The sequence below is a fragment of the Gossypium hirsutum genome, chromosome A09 (assembly GCF_007990345.1).
Source record: "Gossypium hirsutum isolate 1008001.06 chromosome A09, Gossypium_hirsutum_v2.1, whole genome shotgun sequence".
Taxonomy (NCBI): Eukaryota; Viridiplantae; Streptophyta; class Magnoliopsida; order Malvales; family Malvaceae; genus Gossypium; species Gossypium hirsutum.
Window position 1 is genome coordinate 55782079 of NC_053432.1, and position 25003 is coordinate 55807081.

Here is a 25003-nt window from a genome sequence, read left to right on the forward strand (position 1 = left end):
TATGGCCTATTTGTAAATACTTCAACTTTCTTAATTAAGTTTTAATAATCATAATTAAGTCTAATTAAATCATTTTATTAAACATAACCTCATCAAATCCCGCTAACTAATTTTTCCATGGTTAAATTGTCCATTTAGTCCCTTTAATTTAACTACTCAACTTTTGTAGTTTTTATAATTCAGTCATTTTTACTTATTAAACTATCCAAACAAATAAATTTCTCAACTAAAATTTAATATGACTCTAGAAACCTCATAAATAGGCTAATTAAACAATATTCACAAAGTATTTTTTTGGAATTATGGTCTCAAAACCACTATTTCTGACACCACTGAAAATCGAGCTGTTACAATACCCAAAACCATTTCAAACATACACGTCATTCAACCATGGTTTACCTATCATCACAAGGCATGCATAAGTATTCAACAACCTATCAATTTACACCATTAACTATAAACATTAATGCACACATAAGCTTGGCACCTTTCAAACATACCAAATTGCTAAACTAAAATTAAGCCCTATTACATGCCATTTATAACCTTAAACCAAAAGAACCAAAATCTACTGAAATGATGATTGGATAGTGTGATTGTGCTTCGACGCAATTCTAACAAACCGAGCTTTCGATGATCTACAAAAAAATAAAAAATAGCTATATAAGCAACTAGTTCTTAGTAGGCTCGTGTAAAGGAAACTTAAACTTGCCGAACATAAAGCAATTGAACCATTTAGCATTGCTCATTAGATTATATGGATATTTTTCATTCCTATCCATAACACTTCACATAGTTAATATATACATTTGAAAACATATCAACCAATGAAACATGGCACATATCATGTAAATGATTTCAATATATAAATCATCCATCACATAATCCATTTGTTACCTTTTCTATCCAATTACACATATTACATTTTCCATTCTATATTCTCAATAATATAGCTCATTTCATATAGGTAAGTTTTCGTTTTAAACCTTAATTTTTTGTTGAACCAAATAGAATAACATCGAATACTCGAGGAATGCTTACACAAAGTGTACCTTTACATGTAACTGTAATCGTCTCTATAATACTTACACAAACTGTAGGTCAGGATGTTAGCTACACGATACTGCTCACACGAGTTGTGAAGAATCCTCAACAAATGTATGACCTCAGCCATCGATAGGACATACACAATTCTCACAACCACCTAATTTAATTTCACATCGAATAAATCGACTCAATTAAATTATTCCCAAAGTCGTAGAATTTTCTTCTAATTCATTGCAGTTTGATCGAGCTTTTGTTGAGCTAGCGGAGGGACCAACCGGTCATATATAATTAGGTTCTAGTGATTGTAATTATGTCCAGAAGCATCGTTTCGATAATTTGGAATTAGTTAATTATGGAGTCAATCCACAAGAAGTACCATGATTGAAAACTTCTTATTGTATATTCTTTACGAAAGCAATTCATCCAACTGCTTTGTCCAATGACCTCATCATGTGTGTGTTACCTTCATATGATATCATTGATTCCTTTGAGTTAAATCCGTTCACTCAATACAATCCTATTTTATCTCATTGTCACCATTGTGTATTCTTAGTGATTGATATGATCACTGCCAACAAATGATTGTGATAAATTGCTTATTCGAGAATAAGTAACCCATGGCCACGTTCCATATTTATCAATCCACACAATGCCAATGAGAAGATATCATTAACTCTTTAATTGAGCTATGAATAGATGTGTTCATGGGCCGGGCCGGGGCAGGTTCAGGCAAGGCTCAACTAAAAATTCAGGCCCATGTATTAGGTTCGACCCTGCCCGACCCAAAAAATGAGTCTAAAATTTTGCCTAAGCCCGACCTGGATAAAAATGCTAAAACCCGAGTCCGACCCGGCTCGCCCGTATTAATTTTTTATATTATTTTTATATAATTTTTAAATATATATAATACATAAAAATACTTAAAACATCAAAATAAATATTTCCCAACAAATTGAAAATAAATTTTAAAAATTATGTAGACTTTAAATAATACTAAGATAAATGCAACTTAACAAGCAAATGCCTCTAAAATAATAACAAAATTAACAAATACCTTTAAAATAATAACAAAATTAACAATAAAATAAGTTTTATACAATATCCAAACAAAAATAACAAAATAGTAGCAACATAATAGTAAAATGGTTGCAAAATAGGGAGAAAACAACAAGAAAATAACATTAAAAAAAAAGAGCAGATTTTTTTGTCCTTTAGTGAATTCGGGCTGGGCCCGGGCCAAAAATGCCTTACTTGAGGCCTGGATCGTTTTTAAACGGGCCTTATTTTTTTGTCTAAGCCTATTTTTCGGGCCTATATTTTTGCCCAAATCCTCTCACATTTCGGCCAGGCCTTCGAGTCGGGCCGGGTGACTCGATCCATGATCAGGTCTAGCTATGAATTCCACTATTGCTAGTAAAGCCATGTCATACACAAATCTTGTACCCAACATACTGGCTATGGGCTAAATCATCTTTAGAGCATAAGCCTCTACTTATATCAAAGCACATGAGTTGCATACGCATGGTCAATGACTAACTCAGGATTTAGGTAAATCACACCGTGAACATCACAAGTGAATTAATTCACAAATGGATTCAGAATTAATTCATCCTCGGTCCAATCCAATGTATCATTCTACCAATGAATACATTTATGTCTCTACTCGTGGAGTTAATTACTCCGATAGCCAAGACTAGCCATTTCTCTAATTGGAACTGTAGACGACATAAAAATCCTTCTTAGTATTTGAATCAAATGCTCACTTTGATTCTTTTTTGGGATTACAGACATTTAGATTACCTACTAAAGTAAGTTGCCTTTCTTTCATTGTAAACGTTCTTTACAATACCACTTATCTCCAGTTTGAACTTTAGGCAATCAATAAGCACATTTCCCAACAGTTACATGTTTACTATAATATGGGCACATTTCCCAATAGGTATATCTTTTCGCTAAATCCTTGTAAAGAAACACACACATCATTAGTGGCTCCAGAATCAATAACCAGTTGTCAATTAATTCTTTTACTAAGCAAGTTTCAACCACAAAGAGTTCTATAACTTTGCCCTTTTCGACTAGGTAATCCAAATACTCCTTATAGTTTGATCTGAAAATGCCTTTCCTGTTGTAGAAGAAACATTTGATCTTTTTAGGATCTTTTGATTTCTTATCCTTCTTGCTATTCACACGATGTGGAATCTAAGACTTAGTCAGTTTCTTCTTTCCTTTAGCTTTCTGCTTCCCCTTAGAGGATGAGGGGCTCACAACTAAGTTTGCCTCAAGTTTCTCCTAATCCAACTTACCACCATTCAACATCAACTCATAGGATTGTAATTCTTTCATGAGCTAAGTAATTGGTACACATATTGATAGGTGTGGTTAGAAATATTGAAAAAGGTACCGAATGGATCAATTTTACCAAAAATAAAGTCCTCATCCCGATGACATTTCTTCCTTGTCACAATACCGACCGACAGTCAGTGATGTAGTGATGTCAAGTGGCCTGACGTCATAACGTGACAAACTTTTTGGCAACGTTGGCCCTATAGTTTTGAAACTTTGCAATTTGGTCCTATTTTATGCCCGGGTCAACAAAAGAGCTTTTGTAAGGTCGATTAAGGCTCGATTTTGATTGTTTAACCAATAAATGAATATGTTTGGGATTAGATTACATATGAATGTGAATATTTTACTTTGATTTGACTGTAGTTGCTCCGACAATGAATGTGACATCCTATAACTCGGACTCGACGATCAGGGAGGGCAAGCAGTGTTACAATTCTAATTCAAAAACGTCCTTTAGTATGAAACCAACCATGGAAGCTTGAAGATGAAGATGAAAGTGTGAGAAAGCATCGTTATGTGAAGAAAATAGTTAAGAAATTAAGGTAAGTAGTTTAAATTATCATGTTATGTTTATTTGAGTGTTTAATTCGATGAGATATTGTAAGAACTAATCTTGTTTAATTATTTCATATGTCTAAGTAAATAAAATATAATGTTTATGTATGAAATGAATGATTTTTTGAATAATTTAGTGAATGATTTTAAGTGAATAATTTAAAGTAAGAAAGTGTGAGTGTTTTTATTAAGAATATTTAAGTTGGAATTAATTATTTGGAATGATGGAATTGTGTATTTATTATGTTGAAAGTGATAAATATTTATTTTGGATATTATTTGGATGAGTAAGTTAAAAAATGATTTGTTAAGTGATTAAATTGATAAAAATTAAAGTAATGACCGAATTGTAAAATTTTGAATTCTAAGGGTTGAGTAATGAAATCTAAAAGTTGATGTAGTAACTAAATTATATGGTTATGAAATACGAAAGATTGGAAAGTTGAACATAAAATAGTAAAGTTTGAAACCACAGGGACTAAATTGTAAAGATCTCAAAACATGAGTTTTAGGACTAATTTATATGAATTGAGAATTTAAAATTTTGAAAAGAGAATATGAAAGTTTAATGGTTTGAAAATCGGGGACTAATTTGTGGAAATTTTGGCAATTTTAGTTGTAGGGACTAAATTGTAAAATTTGAAAATTTTAGAAAAGGGATTGTTTCGCAAAACTGTTCAAACTAAGATTTGGGATTGAACTATAAAATAAGAAAATTTGATCTTCAAGGACTAAATTGTAAAACTGTGTAAATTTGGGATTTCAAGTATAAATCATAAAAACTGTAAAACTCGAATTTCAGGTTGCTTTGCAAAATTTGTAAATTCTAAATTATAGAGACTATTTTGTAAATTTTGAAAGATTTAAGTAAAATTATGGGCATAATAATTATATACTTGATTCTATGAAATATTTGATAAATAATCATGAATGAAATTAAATAGTAAAAATTTGAAATTGGTTAGTTAGATTGTTGTTATTTATATGTGATTTGGAATATTTGTTTGAGTTGTATATAAAAATTTGTTATAAATTAGTTTGAATAAATAAAATTAAATTTTAAGGCAATGAAATAAGCTCAGATGGTGGATATATGTATAAAATTTGATATAAAATGTGAATAAATTTCAAAAGTTGAAATTGGGTCTAATAATAGTAAATTAAGTTTCTAAATATTATGAAAAGTTATGAAAATTTTAATACGACATCTCTTATCCAGGTCTGTTATTAGATCGAGTAAAGGGTGTTATCGTATGTATTGACACATCTACAAAAAATAGTTGTTAGTGCTTATTTTGACAATAATGTGTCGATGCATAGAACAATATATCGATACATGCAAGAAATGTATTGATACCTCTAAGGTGTGTATTGATACATCTAAGAAATGTATCGATACCTTACCCACAATTTGAGTTCCGAGATTACTGACTTTGTATGTTTGGATACATATAATATAAGTATCGGAACATTGTTCCAGGCTTGCATAAAATCAATTTCAAACACTTAAAAACACTTTAGCATTTACTCAAAAACATTTAGATAAGTTAAAACATATTAAAAACATGATTTTGTGTATTTTTTAAGTTTTTAAAATATTTTGAAAATATTTGAACACTAAATGATTTAGTTAATAAAATATATAAAATTTATTTTAAATGTTGTTATAGACGCTTGGCATATCAAAACTAACATAATTTAGTGGATATACATTTCTTTTAGCTTTTTTAGGTGACATGGTAAAAAAATTAAAATTAAAAAAAAAGACCAAATTAAAAAATATGTAAATATTGAATATTAATTTTTTTAGAACTAATATTAAATTGATACAATATATAAATATAAAAGACTAAACTTACAATTATACTAATTTTAAAAATTATCATATAATCTTCTCATCAACCTTTTAATGGATGGTGTTCAAAAAGATAAAAACAAATATTCAAATAATTAAATGAATATTTTATAAATTTATAAATATATTAATAATAAAAAGTGTCAAAAATAAAAAAACAAATTTATTTTCTCACCGTTTATATCTCCCGTACACACGTCCTTAAACCGACAGGCAGTAGCATCATCACCCGTCCTACTTCCCCTCAACCGCTTCCTCGTGTCTCCCTTTGTTGACATCCCAAAAAGACAAAAGCCCGACAAATTTGGAAACGTGATATTTAATAACCACGCGTCTCAACTTCATTTGCTATCCTTTTTAAATCCTTCAATCCACAAATCAATCTCACCGTCCGCCCTCACTTAAATCGAGCAATCGTAGCGGTAGCCTCCTAGATTCCTGTTCCTTCCGCCACGTAGATTCTAGGATCAATTGCATTTTAAAAATAGATTAATGGTTAGTTCAAAAAGAAAAAACAAAAGGTCTAATTGTAGAATTTCATCCCTTCACTTTATGATAATTAAGAATTCTGTCCTTCTACTTTAATTTATTAAATTTTGATTTCGTATTTTGTGAGAATTCAAAAGTTAGTCCAGTTATTGGTAAACATATAAATTGAATAATTTATTGTATATAAATTATTAAATAATTTTATTTTCCAATTTCTTACATATAAATTGCTAAGCTACTAATTTCTAGGACAATAATTTCATGAAAAAGTTTAACAATGATATCCAACAACTTCTCAATTTTCATAAAGTATCGATAGGATCAAATTCTAACAAATTAAAAAATAAAGGATTAGGATATTAACTATTTTAAAATAGAAGGACGAAATTCAAAATTAAACCATCACTTTAATCTCATTACTATAAAAATGAGTCGATCTAAGTCCTCTTCTTTGATTTAACGTTCCGCTCACCTTCAAAGCATCCCTCGAAAACGGTTTCTTTGACGAACATAGTCTACTTTTTTTCCTTCTCATTCAGTCACTTCAATCGAAGAAAAAAAATGGCAATGAATTTGGGACACCAGATTGGAACTCTTTCCGGCAAACAAATTCCGACGGAATTCGCCGCCGGAGAACAACCATCATCAGCAACAGCGAGTCCATCGGCAGCTTGGAAATCACCCGCCGGTAATCTCCAATCCAATAGCCCCCAAGAAAATGCATCCCCACCTATGTTAACACCGCCACTCACACCGAACAGCGCCGGGGAGTGGTCGTATTTGATCAACCTCCCAATGCTGCGTCCGGATCTTTCAGTAGCATGCCAGGCATTCGCGACGTCGTCGCCGCTGGAGATGACGGTGGAAGAGGTGGCGGGGACGGCGGAGTGGACAGATGGAGGTAGGAAGGATGAGAAGAAAGGAGTGTCAGTGTTCGTGATGATGCCGTTGGATAGCGTGACGAATGGGAACACGGTCAATAGGAAGAAGGCGATGAATGCTAGTCTTCACGCTTTGAAAAGCGCCGGTATGGAGGGGATAATGATTGACGTTTGGTGGGGACTGGTGGAGAGGGAAGCGCCGGGTGCTTACAATTGGGGTGGTTACACCGAGCTCCTCGATATGGCCAAGAAACATGGCCTCAAAGTCCAGGCCGTCATGTCGTTCCATCAGTGCGGCAGCAACGTCGGTGACTCTTGCACGTCCGTATTTTTTCTTCCTTCCCCTCCCACTTTCATTTATAAAATTACCGAATTATTTTTTGAAAAATAAATAGTTTTGATCTTTTTGGCAGTATTCCATTGCCAAAATGGGTAAGGGAAGAGATGGAGAAAGATTCAGACCTTGCATACACAGATCAATGGGGAAGAAGGAATTACGAATACGTTTCACTGGGTTGCGATTCTCTACTGGTCTTGAAAGGCCGGTCTCCAGTTCAATGTTACGCTGATTTCATGCGTGCCTTTAAGGACAACTTCAAACATCTACTTGGTGACACCATTGTGGTATTTAATTTCACTACTTTTTCATAATCCTTTAAATCCCTTTTGTTTATACTGTTAAAAACCAATATTAACAGAGTTGTGGTAGTTATTCATCTTATCTTCTTACCATGAGTTGGGGTTCAATATTCACTCATAGGAATGAAGTTACCTGTTGGAATTAGTCGGAATAAAGTTACCTGTTGGAATTAGTCGCTACAAGATGGTGGACATCCTGATTTGGAAAAAAAACATATTAAAGAATTAGCAATAGATATTGCGGGATGTGGTGATGTCTGTTCTGCTTGCATATTGCATATATTAACTTTTTGATATTTTCTAGTTGAATTTCTTTTATTTTTATGGCTGTTTGATTTGGATATTCGAATTTAGCTATTTGAATTTTTTTTTTTTTGCTTTACATTTAAAAATTGCCGAAAATCACTAATATTTGATTAAATTAGGTGCTAAATAGTTGTTTTTCTCAACAGGAAATTCAAGTGGGAATGGGTCCGGCAGGTGAGCTTCGGTATCCTTCATACCCTGAGGAAAATGGGATGTGGAAGTTCCCTGGAATTGGAGCCTTCCAATGTTATGATAAGGTACTTTTAATATCATTTGGTTTCAAATACTTGTCTTGAATACGGATATGTGTTTTGACATAAATAGTTCAATTATTCATAATATTTGTATAAATTATTTGATTGATTGTATTGTCGTATCAATGTCTAAACATGTATTAGACAGAGCAACATAGGCAGTGATCTCTCTTTTATCTATATCAGCTCCGAAGTTCCACTTTCTTCATGTTTCTTAACTAAAGTTGGAATTTATATTGTTTGATTCGAGTTTGAATGTTAGGCATGAATATGCATTAGATTCGGTAGTTTAATTTTTTATGTATTTGAATGATTGTATCCTTATAGCAATGTTCGGAGATATTTTGGATGGAGCAACATAAGCAATTATCTCTTTTATATCTAATATCAGCTCTCATGTTGCTACTTTCATGTTATTCAAAAAATTTATATTTTGAATGATTATTTCTTGTATCAATGTCCAAAATTGGGTCGGATAGAGCTACATAAGCAACGGTCTCTTTATATGTATATTTTAGCTCGCGTGTTGCTGCTTTCTTTGTGTTTCTTGACCAAGGTTGGATGTTGTATAATGCAGTATATGCTTAGCAGCCTAAAAGCAGCTGCAGAAGCAGCAGGTAAGCCAGAATGGGGTAGCACAGGCCCGACAGATGCCGGTCACTACAATAGTTGGCCTGAAGATACGCCATTTTTCAAGAAAGATGGTGGTGGTTGGAACAGCCAGTATGGTGAATTCTTTCTTTCATGGTATTCTCAAACTCTAATTGAACACGGTGAGCGAATTCTGTCTTCGGCATCCTCTGTTTTTGAAGCTACAGGAGTGAAGATCTCTGTAAAAGTTGCCGGTATTCACTGGCACTATGGAAGTCGATCACATGCTGCTGAACTCACTGCAGGGTACTACAACACAAGGTTCCGAGACGGCTACCTCCCGATGGCTCAAATGGTAGCTCGATATGGTGCTGTTTTCAATTTCACTTGTATAGAAATGCGAGATCATGAGCAGCCACAAGATGCCCTATGTGCACCGGAGAACCTAGTTCGACAAGTGGGTTTAGCTACCAAAGAAGCACAAGTTCCACTTGCCGGGGAGAATGCACTGCCCCGATACGACGAATCGGCGCATGAGCAGATCTTAAAAGCGTCATCATTGAATATTGATGGATCCTCAAATGATAGGGAGATGTTTGCGTTTACATACTTGAGGATGAACCCGTCACTCTTTCTGCCGGACAACTGGAGACGGTTTGTAGCTTTCGTGAAGAAGATGAACGAAGGAAAAGATAGCCGTCGGTGTTGGGAGCAAGTGGAGAGGGAAGCTGAACATTTTGTTAATGTCACCGAGCCTTTCGTTCAAGAGGCTGCCCTTGCCCTCATGCCTTGATCAAGGAGATAATTTTTGTCCGACAAAGTAGCTTATAAGTATAACCGTATAGTTCAATTTTCCCTCTAATATATATTAAGCATGTAAATTCATCTCACATCGAATACGAAGAGGAAGAAACAAAGAAAAAAATATCTGTAGGCATGTAAACGGGTCTATTACAAGTCCCACCAGAAATTTTTTTATGACGAGAATAGCCCCAAGGCACTATCCTCTAGTTTTTTTCGTTTACTGTTTTATTGACACAAAACATGTTGTATAAGGAGTTCGGTGTAATTTGCATAAAATTTGTAAGTCTTCCAAAATTTTTGGGTATTTGATTAAATGTAATTTGTTTTAAATAGTTTCTCTTTTATATATATATATAATTTTATACTATTAAAGACCGACTTATATTGAATCTAAAAATCTAGCTAAATGAAGACAATGTCAAATAAATCAACATGAATAAGATCCTACTAAAGAGATTATTATAAGGCTACATTATGATTATACCCTGAAGATTTGCCACTCAAATCCTCAACCTTCTTGTCTGGAAAGGATAAAACATGAAAGTTGTTTATATTGGCACTCATGAGCCTCTCCCCATTGGGTATATTCTAATATCAGGATAAAACATGAAAGCTGTTTGTATTGGCACTCATGAGCCTCTCACCATTGGGTATATTCTAATATCACCTAGCAGATCATTAATTTCCAAAATATAAGCAGCAAATTAGATATGTCAAAGAGCCACAAACAAGTAAAACAACAATTTACATGAACTAGTAGAGAACATAACTGGAAAAGATGCAACAAGTTTATCATATTAAGCTCTTATCACTACTCCCCAAGTTCTCCGAATTTCATTAGCACTCGTTTTTGCAAATTCAAGTCTGACAGAAGCCCTTGGGCGAAACGAGGGTCTCCAAGTCGGTATCTGCTACAAAACTATCCCCTGTCTGAATGACATCAACTACTAAGTACTTATAACTATTGTCTTTCAAGTTGTACAACAACAGTTTTTCCATCAACATTCAGCAAGGCTTCTCCGTCCTGTGCCAAACATAGTGGCTTCATGCGTACATATGAGAGACTAAGTGAAAGAATGTATCAAAAACAACTATGAGCAGAGAACAAAAGAGAGACTATATTTGATTTATCATTAAAGAATAGAGAAAAAACATTTCCATTCTCAGACAATGAATGACATGTTTTATACAGAGAAAAATAGCAGCAACTGCTGCTAACAAATTCTAAACAAACTAATTACTCCAATTGGCTCTTAGTTACTCTAATATTCACCCATCACCCATGTCTTCTAACACTAAGTTTGCTCTGCAACTGAAAAAAATGTGGAGGATAACGACTTGGTAAGTATGTTAGCAACCTGATCAAGTGCTGAAACTTCACCTACAACAAGCTTTCTATCATCAACTTTCTTATGAAAAAAGAATAAATCAAGCTCAACGTGTTTGAATTTTGAGTGAAGAACTAGATGGCTGAAACAACGTCGTCACTTGAATTGTCACACCAAATAACAGATTTGTTGTTTGGAACCATGTGAAACTCACTTAACAATGACTTAAGCCGTGTAAGGTCAGCAACAACAGCAAAAATACTCCTATATTCGACCTCTACTGTCGACTAGACACAACCTGCTGCTTTTTAGAACACCAAGAGACAAGATTACCACAAAAAAACACACAATACCTTGTGATGGACTGACGATCATTAAAATCAAGACCCCAATTCGCATCAGCATATGCAACCAAAGATAACCTGTCAGAAGGCTGTATTTGTATACCGTAATTAATAGTGTCACAAAGATAACACAAAACTCATTTAGCCGTAACATAATGAACATCGGTCGAGGCATGCATGAACTGACAAATGCGATTGACAACATAAGCAATGTCAGGACAAGTAAGTACCACATATTGTAATGCCCCAGCAATGCTTTGATACTCATGCGGATTTTCAAATGCCCCTCCCATATGTTTACACAACTGACAATAACTAACCATAGGTATAAGAACTCCTTTTGCATTCTCCATACAACATTGCTCCAACAAGTCAAGCACATACTTCTGCTGACTTAGATGTAGCCCACCACCATTAAGATGAGTAACTTCAATGCCTAAGAAATAATGAAGAAGTCTCATATCTTTGAGTGAAAACTTAGTATACAACCTACTAACAAACCCATGAATTTATCTATCTGAGTTATCAGTAATGACTATATCATCCAATAAACCAATACATATATGTGACATGTGTTGGTAACCCGAACAAACAAAGAAGCCTCAGATTTAGAAAGCGCAAACCTAATAGAAACAAGAAATTCATTCAACTTGTCAAACCACGCTCTCAGAGCCTGTCATAACCTATACAAAGCTATATTCAATTGACAAACAAGTTGTGGACCATTAGCATCATTCTAAACATAACCAAGAGGTTGTTGCAAGTATACCTCTTCAGTTAAGTCACCATTAAGAAAAGCGTTGTAAAGCGTTGTTTACATCCACTTGATGCAACTACAAAGGTTTTGTAAAAACAATGGAAAAAATAGTACAAATCGTAGTAGATTTAATCACTAGACTAAATGTTCCAAAAAATCAAAACCGGGAACTTAAGAACACATTTTTCCAACTAATCTTCCCTTTCGTTGACCTACAGTAACATCAGAAATGAGTTTCACTTTAATATCCACTTATAGCCAATAGTTTTATGACCCGAAGATAACAGATTAAAGTCCAAGTATTGTTAAGGATTAAGGCATCATATTCCTCTTGAGCAGCTTTCCTCCACTCATTACTAACAAAAGCCTTCCCCATATTGCGAGGTTTACGTTCATTAAGATCAAAAGTCAAGACTTTTGGTTTTAAAACACCTACTTTCGACTGGGTAACCATAGGATGAGTATTGATGGAAAGAACCGGCGATAGTGAAAAATAGCATCATCATGAACAATAAGAGTTGAAACCTCAAGTGTAGGAGAACATGAACTAAACCCATCATCATGTGTAATACCACTAATCTCTATAAACAGACTAGTAGTTGAAGAAGAAGAATCAAGAGAACACCCTAATGATTGACTAAGACGCACAACAGGAGATGTTAAAACCTGAGTACCTGAATGAGATGACAAGACACCATACGGCTTAGGCATAGAACGATGATATACCACAGGAACACATGTGGTAACACAATTTGAATCCGAATGCGAATAAGTAACACTACTTGATGGTGCAAACAAAAACTGGTTCTATTAAACACCACATGATGCAAAACAAACACTCGACCATTAGCAACAAGACATTGATAACCTGTGTGTTCTGAACTCTAACTTGTGACAATTGAATGGTCATAAGTACAAGTAACAACAACACCTAAAACCCTGAAGATAAGCATAATCAGGATGATTACCATAAAGAACTGAGTAAGGCTACTGATCTTTGAGAACCAAAGCAGGTAAGCGGTTGATCAAATGAATAACACATGAAAAAGAATACCCCAACACTTTATTGGCAAGTAAGCCTGAGCAAGTAATGTAAGACCAACCTCAACCCCATGATAGTGCTTTCGTTCAACAATACCAATATGTTCTGATGTGTACGAACAAATGACTTGATGAATGATGCCATGTTGAGCAAGATAAGAAGTGAAATACCAAAATTCACCACCCCGGTCACTCTGAATTGCTTGATGTCTTTGTGAAATTGCACCTTAACAAACTTCTAAAAATACATAAAACGATCAATATCTTGAAGTTTCTTTTTAAGAAGATACAACCAAGTAAATCGAATGTGCACATCCAAAAATGTAACACAATACCAATTCGACTCAGAATCCACAAGAGTTGACCCCCATAAATCAAAAACCACAAGATCAAAAGGATTATTGTAAATAGTAATAGAAGCTAAAAAATAGAAGCTTATGAGACTTCCCTCGATGACACGCAGAACAAACATGCTGCATATTATTATTAGTAACATAAATCTTACCAAAATTTTAAGGCAGACCTAAGGACCCGAGATGACGGGTGCCCAAGTCATCGATGCCACAACTAAAATGTACTACAAAAAGTAGAGATAGGACTATTCTCCAACTCGGTGTTATTTAAGCACAATTCTAGATCACGAATGGACTTCGAAGCAATAGAGGAAAATACTAGAGAAAATCTATACAACCTATCATGTGTGCGGTCGTGAAGCAATATTTCCTTGGTTTGAATATCCTTTATAAGATAATGAAAATGATGAAACTCGAAAAAAATTATGCACATGCAACACATTCATCAAAGGCAATTGTTTGGTTGATGTAAATTTAGTACTATGACCTAAATGTGCAATATTAGCTCGTGTACCATCTCTCATGAGTAGGGGTGTCATAGTTGAGTATTCACTGGTACCATACAACAAAGAAGCGTCACTACAGACATGATTCGTTGCCTCAAAATCAGAATACCAAGTTGTAACGTCAGTGGGTTTGTTACTATCCGAAAAAGAATGCATAGAAGTAGTGATTGAACCGGATTTTGACAAAATATGAGAACTAATAGGTTGTCAATGAGAAGTAAGCGAAGACCCAAGTGAAATTTGAGATGAGCCATAAACATTAGAATGAGGTGGGCCCATGTGAGTAGCTGCCAAATTTGAAAATCCATACGAGTCCATGTAAGTAGCTGTTACACTTGAAAAACCATACGCTTAGGCCCATGTGACAGGAGTGGCTACAGAGGCATAATTGGTATACATTATAGGCCTGGTCTAAATCAATGGGCCTTATGAGTAACAGATTGCATCATTAGGGTTATACCTAAAACCAAACCCTTTCTTTGTCAGCAAAGAGTCACCAAAAGACCAATCAAACCGGTAATAGCATTTTTTAGCAACATGTCCTAACCGGTCACATAGTTAACATTGTAGAAGACCACGACCATGATAGGAAGCTCGACCACGAGGTGAAAGGTCTGACAAATAGGACTCGATCGAGGACTCTGTTCTACCTGAGAAGACCCAAACGGAGTAGACTATTGAATCAGATTCGCTTGAACCGAAACCTCAACTACAAATTATTTCTGTCAATTCTCACACTCAAGAAGTATGCTAGTGAGACGATCCAACAGAAGGGAAACAGATGAGGCAAATGTCAAGACTGAGTCAAACTCCATTGAAAAACCAACAAAGATGACGCTCACTTATTCTTCATAAAAAACATCATGACTGGAAGCACTTAAAAGATCACAAGTGGCCTTGATTTTGGCCAAATACTCCTTCACAATCAGATGAACTTTCTTCAAAGACTGACACGAGTGCCTTAAGTGAGACACCATGGTGTTTGACGTCACCACAAAGAGAAGACAAGCCTTGCTCCAAATAGCATAAGTCGTGGTGGTGCCTGTAAAGTAAGGTAAGACATCGGCAATGATAGTAGATAACAATGAAGAAGCCAACAATTTAATCTTGTTGATTATGAGTAGCAAAATTAGGATTCAAAACAAACTTCCCTTTATCAAGGACAATCGAAGGAGGAGTAGCCACTGTGTTGGTGATAAAGTCAGTTAGTCCATAACCATCAACAATAAGACTAACCTAATGCTTCCACTAAACAAATGTGCTTTTTTGAAGCTTTATTATATCATGACGAGGAAACAAGTGAATGGCTCGAAACACAGTGCCTTTCTACGAGAAACAAAAAGTCAAAAACCACTGAGTAGGGTTCGAAGCATCAGAATCCTCAATCTAGTCCACAATCCACCCACACCATACTCAGTTATCATCCAAAAATCACCGTGCATCAGATGGAAGTTATGAGGCACACAAAGGCAACCATTAAGAACTCCTACCAGGAACACACAGGTAGAACCAACAATTTCAGGTGTTGACATGTCCTAAAAGGGGATTTGATATAAGAGAAAGTCATTGTTTTAAGACATATTTGTATTTGCAAAGCGTTTTGACAACTAATCTTGAAAGGCTTTCCACCATGATTTCTTGGGGAAGAATAGGGATTTCAACTCATTCCTCTACAACTAGTGACTACTGCTAAAATCTTTGTTCTTTTCTCATAATTTTGATTGCTCTAAAGAATCGATTTTGATGGAAAATATTGAATATCAAAGAAAAAAGAGAGATGCAATGACTCAAAGAGAAGAGAAAATGGGATTGAGAAATTTTACTTTCTTGAAAAATGATAAATATTGAATTTTCATATCCTTGTTTTAGAATTATTCATTTCCTGTACAAAATTAAGACCATGCTTAATTGAGCCATGGACTCAACAAGCCCACCACTTTGCATACGTTTGATTCACTGTGTAACACTCCTAACCCGTATCCGTTACCGGAACAGGGTTATAGAGCATTACCGAAACTTTCAAAATATTTTTCAAAATAAATTGGATAAATTACTATTCATTAGCCGAGAACATTCATAACGTCCCTTGATTGGGCCCTCGAGGCCCAATACGAGCATTAGAATCGAGTTGGGATTTAATCGAGACCTCTAAGAATTTTTTGTGACTTCTCAAAATTTTTTCAAGGTGCAGGGCTCACATGCCTGTGTGGTCCAAGGGACATGCCTGTATAACCTTGGGGCACGCTCGTGTTAGAGGTCCTGTTCAACCCTATGAAATTCTCTGACTTGCACACATAGCCATGCCACATGCCTGTGTGTTAGGCCGTGTGGTTAATTTATTCAATTTGAAAATAGGTGCAGGTTTCACACGGCCATGACACATGCCCGTGTCTTTGCCTGTGTGCCCAATTCTGAGCATTCTGTTTCTCAAAATGAAGGTGCAGAGGACACACGACCTAACCACATGCCCGTGTTACCATGTCGAGTGTCACACATTAAATACCAACCAATTCAAGCATTCAAATTAGACAATGCCTATCATTCACAAGGCATATCACTATAAGCATACATGGTCACAACCTTACCTTAGTTTAACTTAGGCAATCTTAACATTGATTACATATTCTTAACATAACACATTTGTATATATATATATCATAATAATCTAATTAGTCATACCAAAATGAACCATTACTAGCCATTCCGATGATTAGGTTACAAAATAACATTTCAATTCACTATTGGCCAAGTTGTCCTATATATGCCATTATACCAAAATAATTTTACTAAGTATACCCAAAATGACTAGTTGATAGTGTGACGATGCTCCAACGATCTTCCAACCTTCACGAGCTTCCGAGCACTATAAAACAGGGGAAAATAAAATGGAGTAAGAGTTACATGCTTAGTAAGTTCGTATAACGGAAACTAAACTTACCAATCTTGTTTATTAAATCTAAGCATACAATGTCATGTTTCCATCCATTTGGCTAAATTGCCTAATCACATACATTCAATCAAACATGTTAGTTACCAAAATATTCATATCAATCAAGTAACATAGATGAGCTCATGAAGCAATATTCTTTCAAGTCATTATCATTTCATCTCACAATTCTCATGCCATGTCAAGAGTTTTATGTCCGTTGAATCATTGAATTTCGATGGATGCTTAAGTAGTACACTCGAAGTGTACGATTCAATAATCCGTCAATTTCTTATTTAAGGGTACCTTTTAGGACACTTAACCAAGAAACGCTCTCTCGAGCCACTTATCGTATAACAGGATTACTAGTCCAGGCTAAATCTTTTATATAACGTATGTTCAGAAGAGCTCGATTAGGATTACCAGTCCAAGCTAAACCCTAATCGTAACGTATGCTTGAGAGGTATTATATCGGGATTACCTATCCGGGCTAAATCCTTTCTATAACAAGGTCAATAGGATTACTCGTCTGAGCTAAATCTCGTCTGCAACAAATGTAGCACCTTATTAGTTTCGGGATAGCGGATATAATTACTCGGAATTCACATTCAATCGGGACTTAACCCTTTATCACCATTTCAAGCATGTATCAATTTTCCATCATAGCATACAAGTAAAACACATCAACATAAACCACATTACATACAAGCACAACATTCAATTAACATAATTACATGCCCGATTAAGTTACACGAACTTACCTCGACATTTGTTCGCGTAAAAAGTCTACTAATCCGAAACTTTTTCTTTTCCTCGATCTAACCTTGAATTAGTGTTGTCTGGATCTATATAAATGAATTTAACCATCAATTTTACAAATTTCATATTTAAATGGACTCAATTTATGTCTTAGGAAAAATTACCATTTTGCGCCTAACTTTTCCATAAATTCTGATTTTGTCCCTAGGCCCGGAAAATGAAACTTGTGCAAATTACTCCCTATTTCAAGCCTAACCAAAGCTCCATTACAAATTTTACAGCACATGTATTCATTAAATTTCATAATTTTTTATCAAATTTTACAACTTTTCATTTTAGTCACTAACTCATGTTTTCATCAAAAATTACTTTGTAAAAATTGTTTATCTATCAATAATCTTTCATTTTCTACCATAAATTTTTAATTTCCAGCATATACATCCATGACCCATTTTTCATACCTTGATAACTTTTCAAATTAATCCCTCAAATAAAGAGATTAAGCTATCCCGGTTTCAAAAATACCAAAATTACTAAATCGGGACAAGAGAACTTACCCAATTAGGCCTTGAAAGTTTTTTTCTCTCTCCTAGGGTTTCCATGTGTTTTGGGTTGAAGATGACATAAAATAAGATGTTTTGTTTTATCATCTTTTTAATTAATTAAGTATTTTGCTATTTTCAATTTAATCTTTGCCCTTTTTTATATTTCCATGGATGAGTCATCAAGAAAAATCTACATACTTTTCTTGATAGTCTAATTGCCATATAAGGACCTCTAGTTTTGAATTTCATAACTATTTGATCCTTATAGCTACTAGAATTCGACTTTCGCATTTTATGCGATTTAGTCCTTCTCGTAATTAAACACTTAATCGATAAAATTTTCATATCAATATTTTCACACGACATGCCTATTATAATACGGACCATATAATGAAATAAAAATAAATCATATTTTTGGATCGGATTTGTGGTCCCAAAACCACTGTTCCAATTTCACTGAAAAATGAGTTGTTACAACTCTCCCCCCTTTAGGGATTTTTGTCCTCGAAAATCTTTCCAATAAAAAGATTCAGGTATTACTTTCTCATAGTATCCTCAGGCTCCCAGGTAGCCTCTTCAATACCATGTTGTTGCCAAAGAACTTTTACTAAAAAGGCTTAACTCTTTTATTTCCCAAACTAAGATTTTGATTGGTTCTTCACCATATGTCATATCAGGATGAATCTCTACTTCTGTCAGAGAGATAATATATGAAGGATCGGATGGATACCACCGTAGCATAGACACATAAAAAGACATTATGAATCCGATCAAGCTCTGGTTGTAAAGCTAGCCGATATACAACCGTTCCAATCCTTTCTGTAATCTCATATGGTTGAATGAATCGTGGACTCAATTTTCCTTTGCGTCCAAACTGGAGAACTTTCTTCTAAGGTGACACTTTCAAGAATACTTTGTCACTGACTTGAAATTTTATTTCTTTTAGTTTCAAATCAGCATAAGACTTTTGAGGATCAGAGGCTGCTTTCAAGTTGTCTCGAATTACTTTCACTTTTTCCTCTATCTCTCAGACCAAGTCGACTCTGTTTAACTTTTTCTCACTGAGTTCTATACAATATAATGGAGTTCTACATTTGCAACCATAAAAAGCTTCATAAGATGTCATTTTAATACTAAATTGGTAACTGTTATTATAATCAAATTCAACCAAAGGCAAATACTTTTCCTAGTTACTTTCAAACTCAAGTACACAACATCGAAGCATATCTTCCAAGATTTGTATTACCCATTCAGATTTATCATCTGTCTAGGGATGAAATGCAGTGCTAAGATATAACTGAGTACCCAAAGCTTCTTGCAGTTTGTTTCAGAATCGAGATGTAAACTGAGGATCTGTATCTAAAATAATAGAGGCAGGCACTTCATGCAACCTGGCAATCTCAGAAAAATATAATTCAGCCAATCTATCCAATGAATAATCCATACGTATCGAAATAAAGTGTGCAGACTTTGTCAACCGATCAACGATTACCCAAATCCCATCATTCTTCTTTGGAGATAGGGGTAATCCCATTACAAAGTCCATGATAATTCTTTCCCATTTCTATTCTGGTATCATAACTGGCTGTATTAGTCCAAAAGGTAACTGATGTTCAGCTTTTACTTGCTGACATATCAAACACTTAGATACGAACTCAAAAATATCTCGTTTCATTCCCGGCTACCAGTATATCTTTTTCAGATTATTATACATTTTATTACTACCAGGATGTATAGACATGTTACCATTATGAGCTTCATTCAAAATCTTCTATACCAATTCTAAACTTTTCAGTACACATATTTTGTCTCTGAATAACAAGCAACCATCAGTCTCGATCTAAAATTTTGAGTTAGGAGTCAATTCACTCTATACCCGTTTTGCTTGCAACTTACTATCATTTTTCTGAGCTTCAGAAATCTGTTGCAAAAACATTAGTCTAGCTTTTAACTCGGCTATGATTGAACCATCATCAGATAATAATAATCGGGTCTTTATTGCTTGCAAAGTTGTAACGCTCGAGTTTGTGCAAGTATACACAGTCGTTATCAAGTAATAAGTAAGTATCGAGTTATCGTCTGCACAGGGATTGTATTCATGCGAAGTCACTCAATTATAAAAATATTATTAACAATTTGGTAAATAGAAACACAATTTGATTTGGAAGTATTGATTAAAATTATGCAAAATTAACCTAGATGCAATGATTCCTAATGTGATTTATCCTAACATGCAATTATATGAATGAAATAGATTTTAGCAAAATTAACACAATAAGAAACAATTATAACAGAAATAAGCTACGACAATTACTTTAATTAAACTCAATTTATTATCAACATGCTTAATAATATTCGAAAAAACATTCCATGGCAACTTGATCTTTCATGAGTTTGGAAACCACATTAGGTCATTTCGGAATCCTTTACCTAGTAAATATGCATTTTACTAATCCTTATTTACTAAGGGTTTCTTAGTATTTGTGCGAGGTAACAGGGACATGTTAGGTTTGAAACAGTTTAATCACACAAATCTAAAAACTATGCATATAACAGAGCCTGGTTAGGGTTGTTATGCAACCTGCAATTTAATCGGGTTAGGATCTAAATTGAGCATGCACATTTCAATTATGCGTCCATTAGCCATCGTTTGGTTAGGATTGCTCAGCTAATTCAGGTGCATTTCAATCACGTATGAACGAAATACAGACTTGATTTTAATTGAAAACATGATCGATTAAGGCATAAACATTATAAGCATGAATAAAATAATTATTATTTAATTAAAGCAATCATCCTAACTTAAATAAAATTAAGCTATCATTGTTATAAACAAGAACAGTAAACACATAGCAAACATTCTTGAATTAAATTAAAAAAAAGAAAGATTAAACCCAAATCAAAGTGGCTGTCACCCAAGACTCTAACTGACGAGGGCTCCTTCGTTCCTTCGCTTTGCTCCTTTGCTGATGGTTCTCCGAGGTGGCTGGCCTAGGGCTCTGTAAGAGGCTAATTTTCTAAAAATCTTTATTCAAAGATGATGATAGGCGTGAAGGGAAAGAAAGCTAAGAGAGTTGAGAGAGGAGAGAATGATGAATGAGTGAGGGATGATGGATAAGTGTGAAATAGGGTCTTATTGCTAAAAATAGGAGTGTCCATCTTTTGAAAATTCATCCAAGGGTGGTCGGTCATGATTTTTGGAAGTGTGGCTGATTTTTGCTTGATTTAAGTGCCACAACATCATCAGGATCAAGACTCGGTCAATTTCAAATCTCTGATTTCTTTAACTCTTCAAGAACCTTGTGTAATTGAACCAAAATTTGATTTATGAACATCCACATGCAGCCGAATTTTGGGTTTGACTTGGCCCTCCATTTGGATGGTTTTGTAATTAACATAAAGCTCTCAGACCTGTCCAACAATAGTAGATAATTTCAAGGACCAAAAAAATAAAATTTACCCACTTTAATTAATCATTTTACTTAATTAATTAAAACCCAATTTATTAATGAAATATAATAAAATAAATTATTAAATATAACTTTATATTTTATTATTTAATTTAATCATGCATGGCCCACTTTATAGCTTAAAAATATAATATGCTCAAATTAATATAAAAAAGTCATTTTCTGCATAAAAACTATATAATAAAGCATAAAATCACATTTTAATAATTTCTATGTCCCAATTTCATATTTTCATATATTTCATTAACTTATTAAACAATTACTTGGTTTTAATAACAAATTTAAGTAAAAAGGTGATGAATTATATAGGAAAAATCCTATATATTTTTCAGTTTACAAGAATATACAAGGATTTTCTGCTCAAACCATCTGCCACTATATTGGCTTTTCCCGAATGGTAGTCAATAATAAGATCATAATCTTTCAATAACTCAAGTCATCTGCACTGTCTCAAATTCAAATCTTTCCATGACATCAAGTATGTCAGACTTTTATGACTAGTGAATATGTGACATTTTTCACCAAATAAGTAATGCCGCCAGATTTTCAATGCAAACACTATGGCCGCCAATTCAAGATCGTGTGTTGGGTAGTTCTTTTCATGTGGCTTTAGTTTTCGTGAAGCATAGGCTACTACCTTACCATCTTGCATCAAAACACAGCATAATCCATTCAATGACGCATCACTATAAACTGTAAATTCCTTACTCGATTCAGGCTAGACTAATATAGGTGCTTCTGCCAATAAAGCCTTTAATCTGTCAAAGCTCTACTGGCATTTCTTGGTCCATTCAAATTTCACATCTTTATGCAACAAACGAGTCATCGGAGAAGCTATCATTGAATTTTTTTTTACAAATATCCGATAATAACCAGCTAGTCCCAGAAAACTTCGGACTTCAGACACATTCTTCGGTGGCTTCCAATTAACAATGCCTAAAATTTTATTCAGGTCTACCCTGACACCTTCAGCAGACATAATATGCCCAAGGAAACTGACTTCCCGTAGCCAAAATTCACATTTACTAAATTTGGCATACAATTGTTTCTTTTGCGGGGTTTGCAACATTACTCTCGAATCTTTAGCATGTTTATTTTCATCTCGAGAGTAAACCACAATATCATCTATAAATAGCACCACAAACTTGTCTAAATACGGGTTGAAAATTATGTTTTTCAAATCCATAAACACTGCAGGTGCATTTTTCAAGCCGAATGGCATCATAAGATACTCATAGTGTCCATACCTGGTTCTAAAAATTGTCTTTGGCACATCCGACTCTTTTACCCGTAGTTGATAGTAACCAGAACAGATATCAATCTTCGAAAATACAGTGGCACATTTTAACTGGTCAAACAAGTCATCAATACGAGGCAATGGATATTTGTTACTTATAGTAACTTTGTTGAGCTGTTTGTAATCAATGCACAACCTCAACGATCTATCTTTCTTCTTTACGAACAGAACCGACAGACCCAATGTGAGAAACTAGGTTGAGCAAAACCTCTGTCAATCAACTGTTGTAACTGTACTTTCAACTCTTTCAATTCAGTAGGAGCCATCCTGTAAGGTGCTATGGATATAGGTGTTGTACCCGAAACAAGATCTATAAAGAACTCCACTTCTTTATCCGATAGTAAACTCCACTTCTCTATCCGGTGGTAAACCAGGTAATTCTTTTAGAAATTCATCAGGAAATTCACATACAACTAGAACTGATTGAATCTTTGACTCAGATACTTTAGTATTCAACACATATGCGAGATAAGCATCACACCCCTTTCTAACATATTTCTGTGCTGATATTGCTGAAATCACATTAGGTAATCCATCCAGTTTATCAGATTCAACATGAAGTAATTCACCATTCTCACATTTCAATACAATATATTTCTATTTACAATTCACCATTGCATCATATTGGGTTAACCAATCCATTCCCAAGATCACATCAAATTCATCAAATGACAATAACTTCAAATCAGCCGAAAAGTGATAACCTTTTACCATCAATTGAAAGTTCTTACAAACTTTATCCACCATAACACACTGGCCCAGGGGGTTTAAAACTTTAACCACAAATTTAGTGAATTCAATTGGTTAATTTTTAACAGTCGCTAAGTTCGTGCATATGTATGAATGTGTGGAACCAGGATCAATTAATTCAGTAATATCAGTGTCAAGTAGAGAGAATGTACTAGTAATGACGTATGGTGCAGAGGCATCTTCTCTAGCACGAATAGTATATGTCCTTGCAGGTGCTCGTGCCTCAGATCTAACTATAGTATCCTTGGTAGTACCTCGACTACCACTAACATTGTCAGGATGGCGGGGTGGTCTACCCCTCGAGACAGGATTACTCGGCTTTGGAGCTGGTTCAATCTCTTTTTCAACTATTTCTGGACAATCTCTGAGAAAATGCTCAAGTGAACGACATCCAAAACAAGCTCCACTTCTAGACCGATATTCCTCATGATGAAATTTGTTACAATGTTTACATTTAGGTTAGGGATTATTGACACGACCCACACTAGTCACAGATAGAGATAAAAACCTCGGGTTAGAACATTGAGAGCCCCGCTCTCTTCTAAAATATCCCATAGTGGTGATCACATGATCATAATACTTCTTTAATTTCTTAGAAGCAAATGATTGTAACTTACTCATAGTTCTTTTTCAAAAACCCGAGCCTCTCTCTTGGCTTATTTCTTTTCTTTACTCAGTTCCTCAGCTTTGTGTGCTTGGTCGACTAGCGCAACAAATTCCTTTATTTCGAGAATCCCAATCAATAACTTGATATCTTCATTTAAACCTTCTTCAAAGCGTATACATATTTTAGCATCAGTTAGAACCCATTCCTTAGCATACTTGCTCAACTGAACAATTCTCGTTCATATTAGGATATGGTCATGTTTCCTTGTTTGAGTTCTAGAGATTCTTTTTTTTTTCTGATCCACAAATCTCTGACTCACATACTTCTTCCTGAATTCAACTTGGAAGAATTCCCATGTGACATTCTCCCTCAATACTACTGAAGTTATGGTATTCCACCAATGATAAGCTGTATCTTTCAGTAGGGATACTGCACATTTCAGACATTCGGCAGGTGTGTAGGATAGTTCATCAAAAACCTAGATAGTGTTTTCTAACCAAAACTCAGCCATTTTCGGATCATCATCTACGGTAGCTCTAAATTTTTCTGCCTC

At 34.6% G+C, this 25003-nt stretch overlaps 1 protein-coding gene across 1 annotated transcript; it reads left to right on the forward strand.

Moving 5' to 3' along the window:
- The first annotated feature begins 6751 nt into the window (after positions 1 to 6751).
- LOC107888905 (beta-amylase 1, chloroplastic) lies at positions 6752 to 10097 on the forward strand. The gene is made up of 4 exons (XM_016813173.2): positions 6752 to 7494; positions 7587 to 7797; positions 8265 to 8375; positions 8950 to 10097. Exons 1-4 carry the CDS (start codon positions 6854 to 6856, stop codon positions 9754 to 9756), a joined length of 1770 nt encoding a protein of 589 aa, XP_016668662.2. The 5' UTR covers positions 6752 to 6853; the 3' UTR covers positions 9757 to 10097.
- Positions 10098 to 25003: the final 14906 nt, after the last annotated feature.

Coding starts and splice junctions, on each gene's coding strand:
- LOC107888905 (XM_016813173.2), top strand. CDS start 6,854: ATGGCAATGAATTTGGGACACCAGATTGGAACTCTTTCCGGCAAACAA. Junction 7,495..7,586: donor AACGTCGGTGACTCTTGCAC/GTCCGTATTTTT, acceptor TCTTTTTGGCAG/TATTCCATTGCCAAAATGGG. Junction 7,798..8,264: donor TACTTGGTGACACCATTGTG/GTATTTAATTTC, acceptor TTTTCTCAACAG/GAAATTCAAGTGGGAATGGG.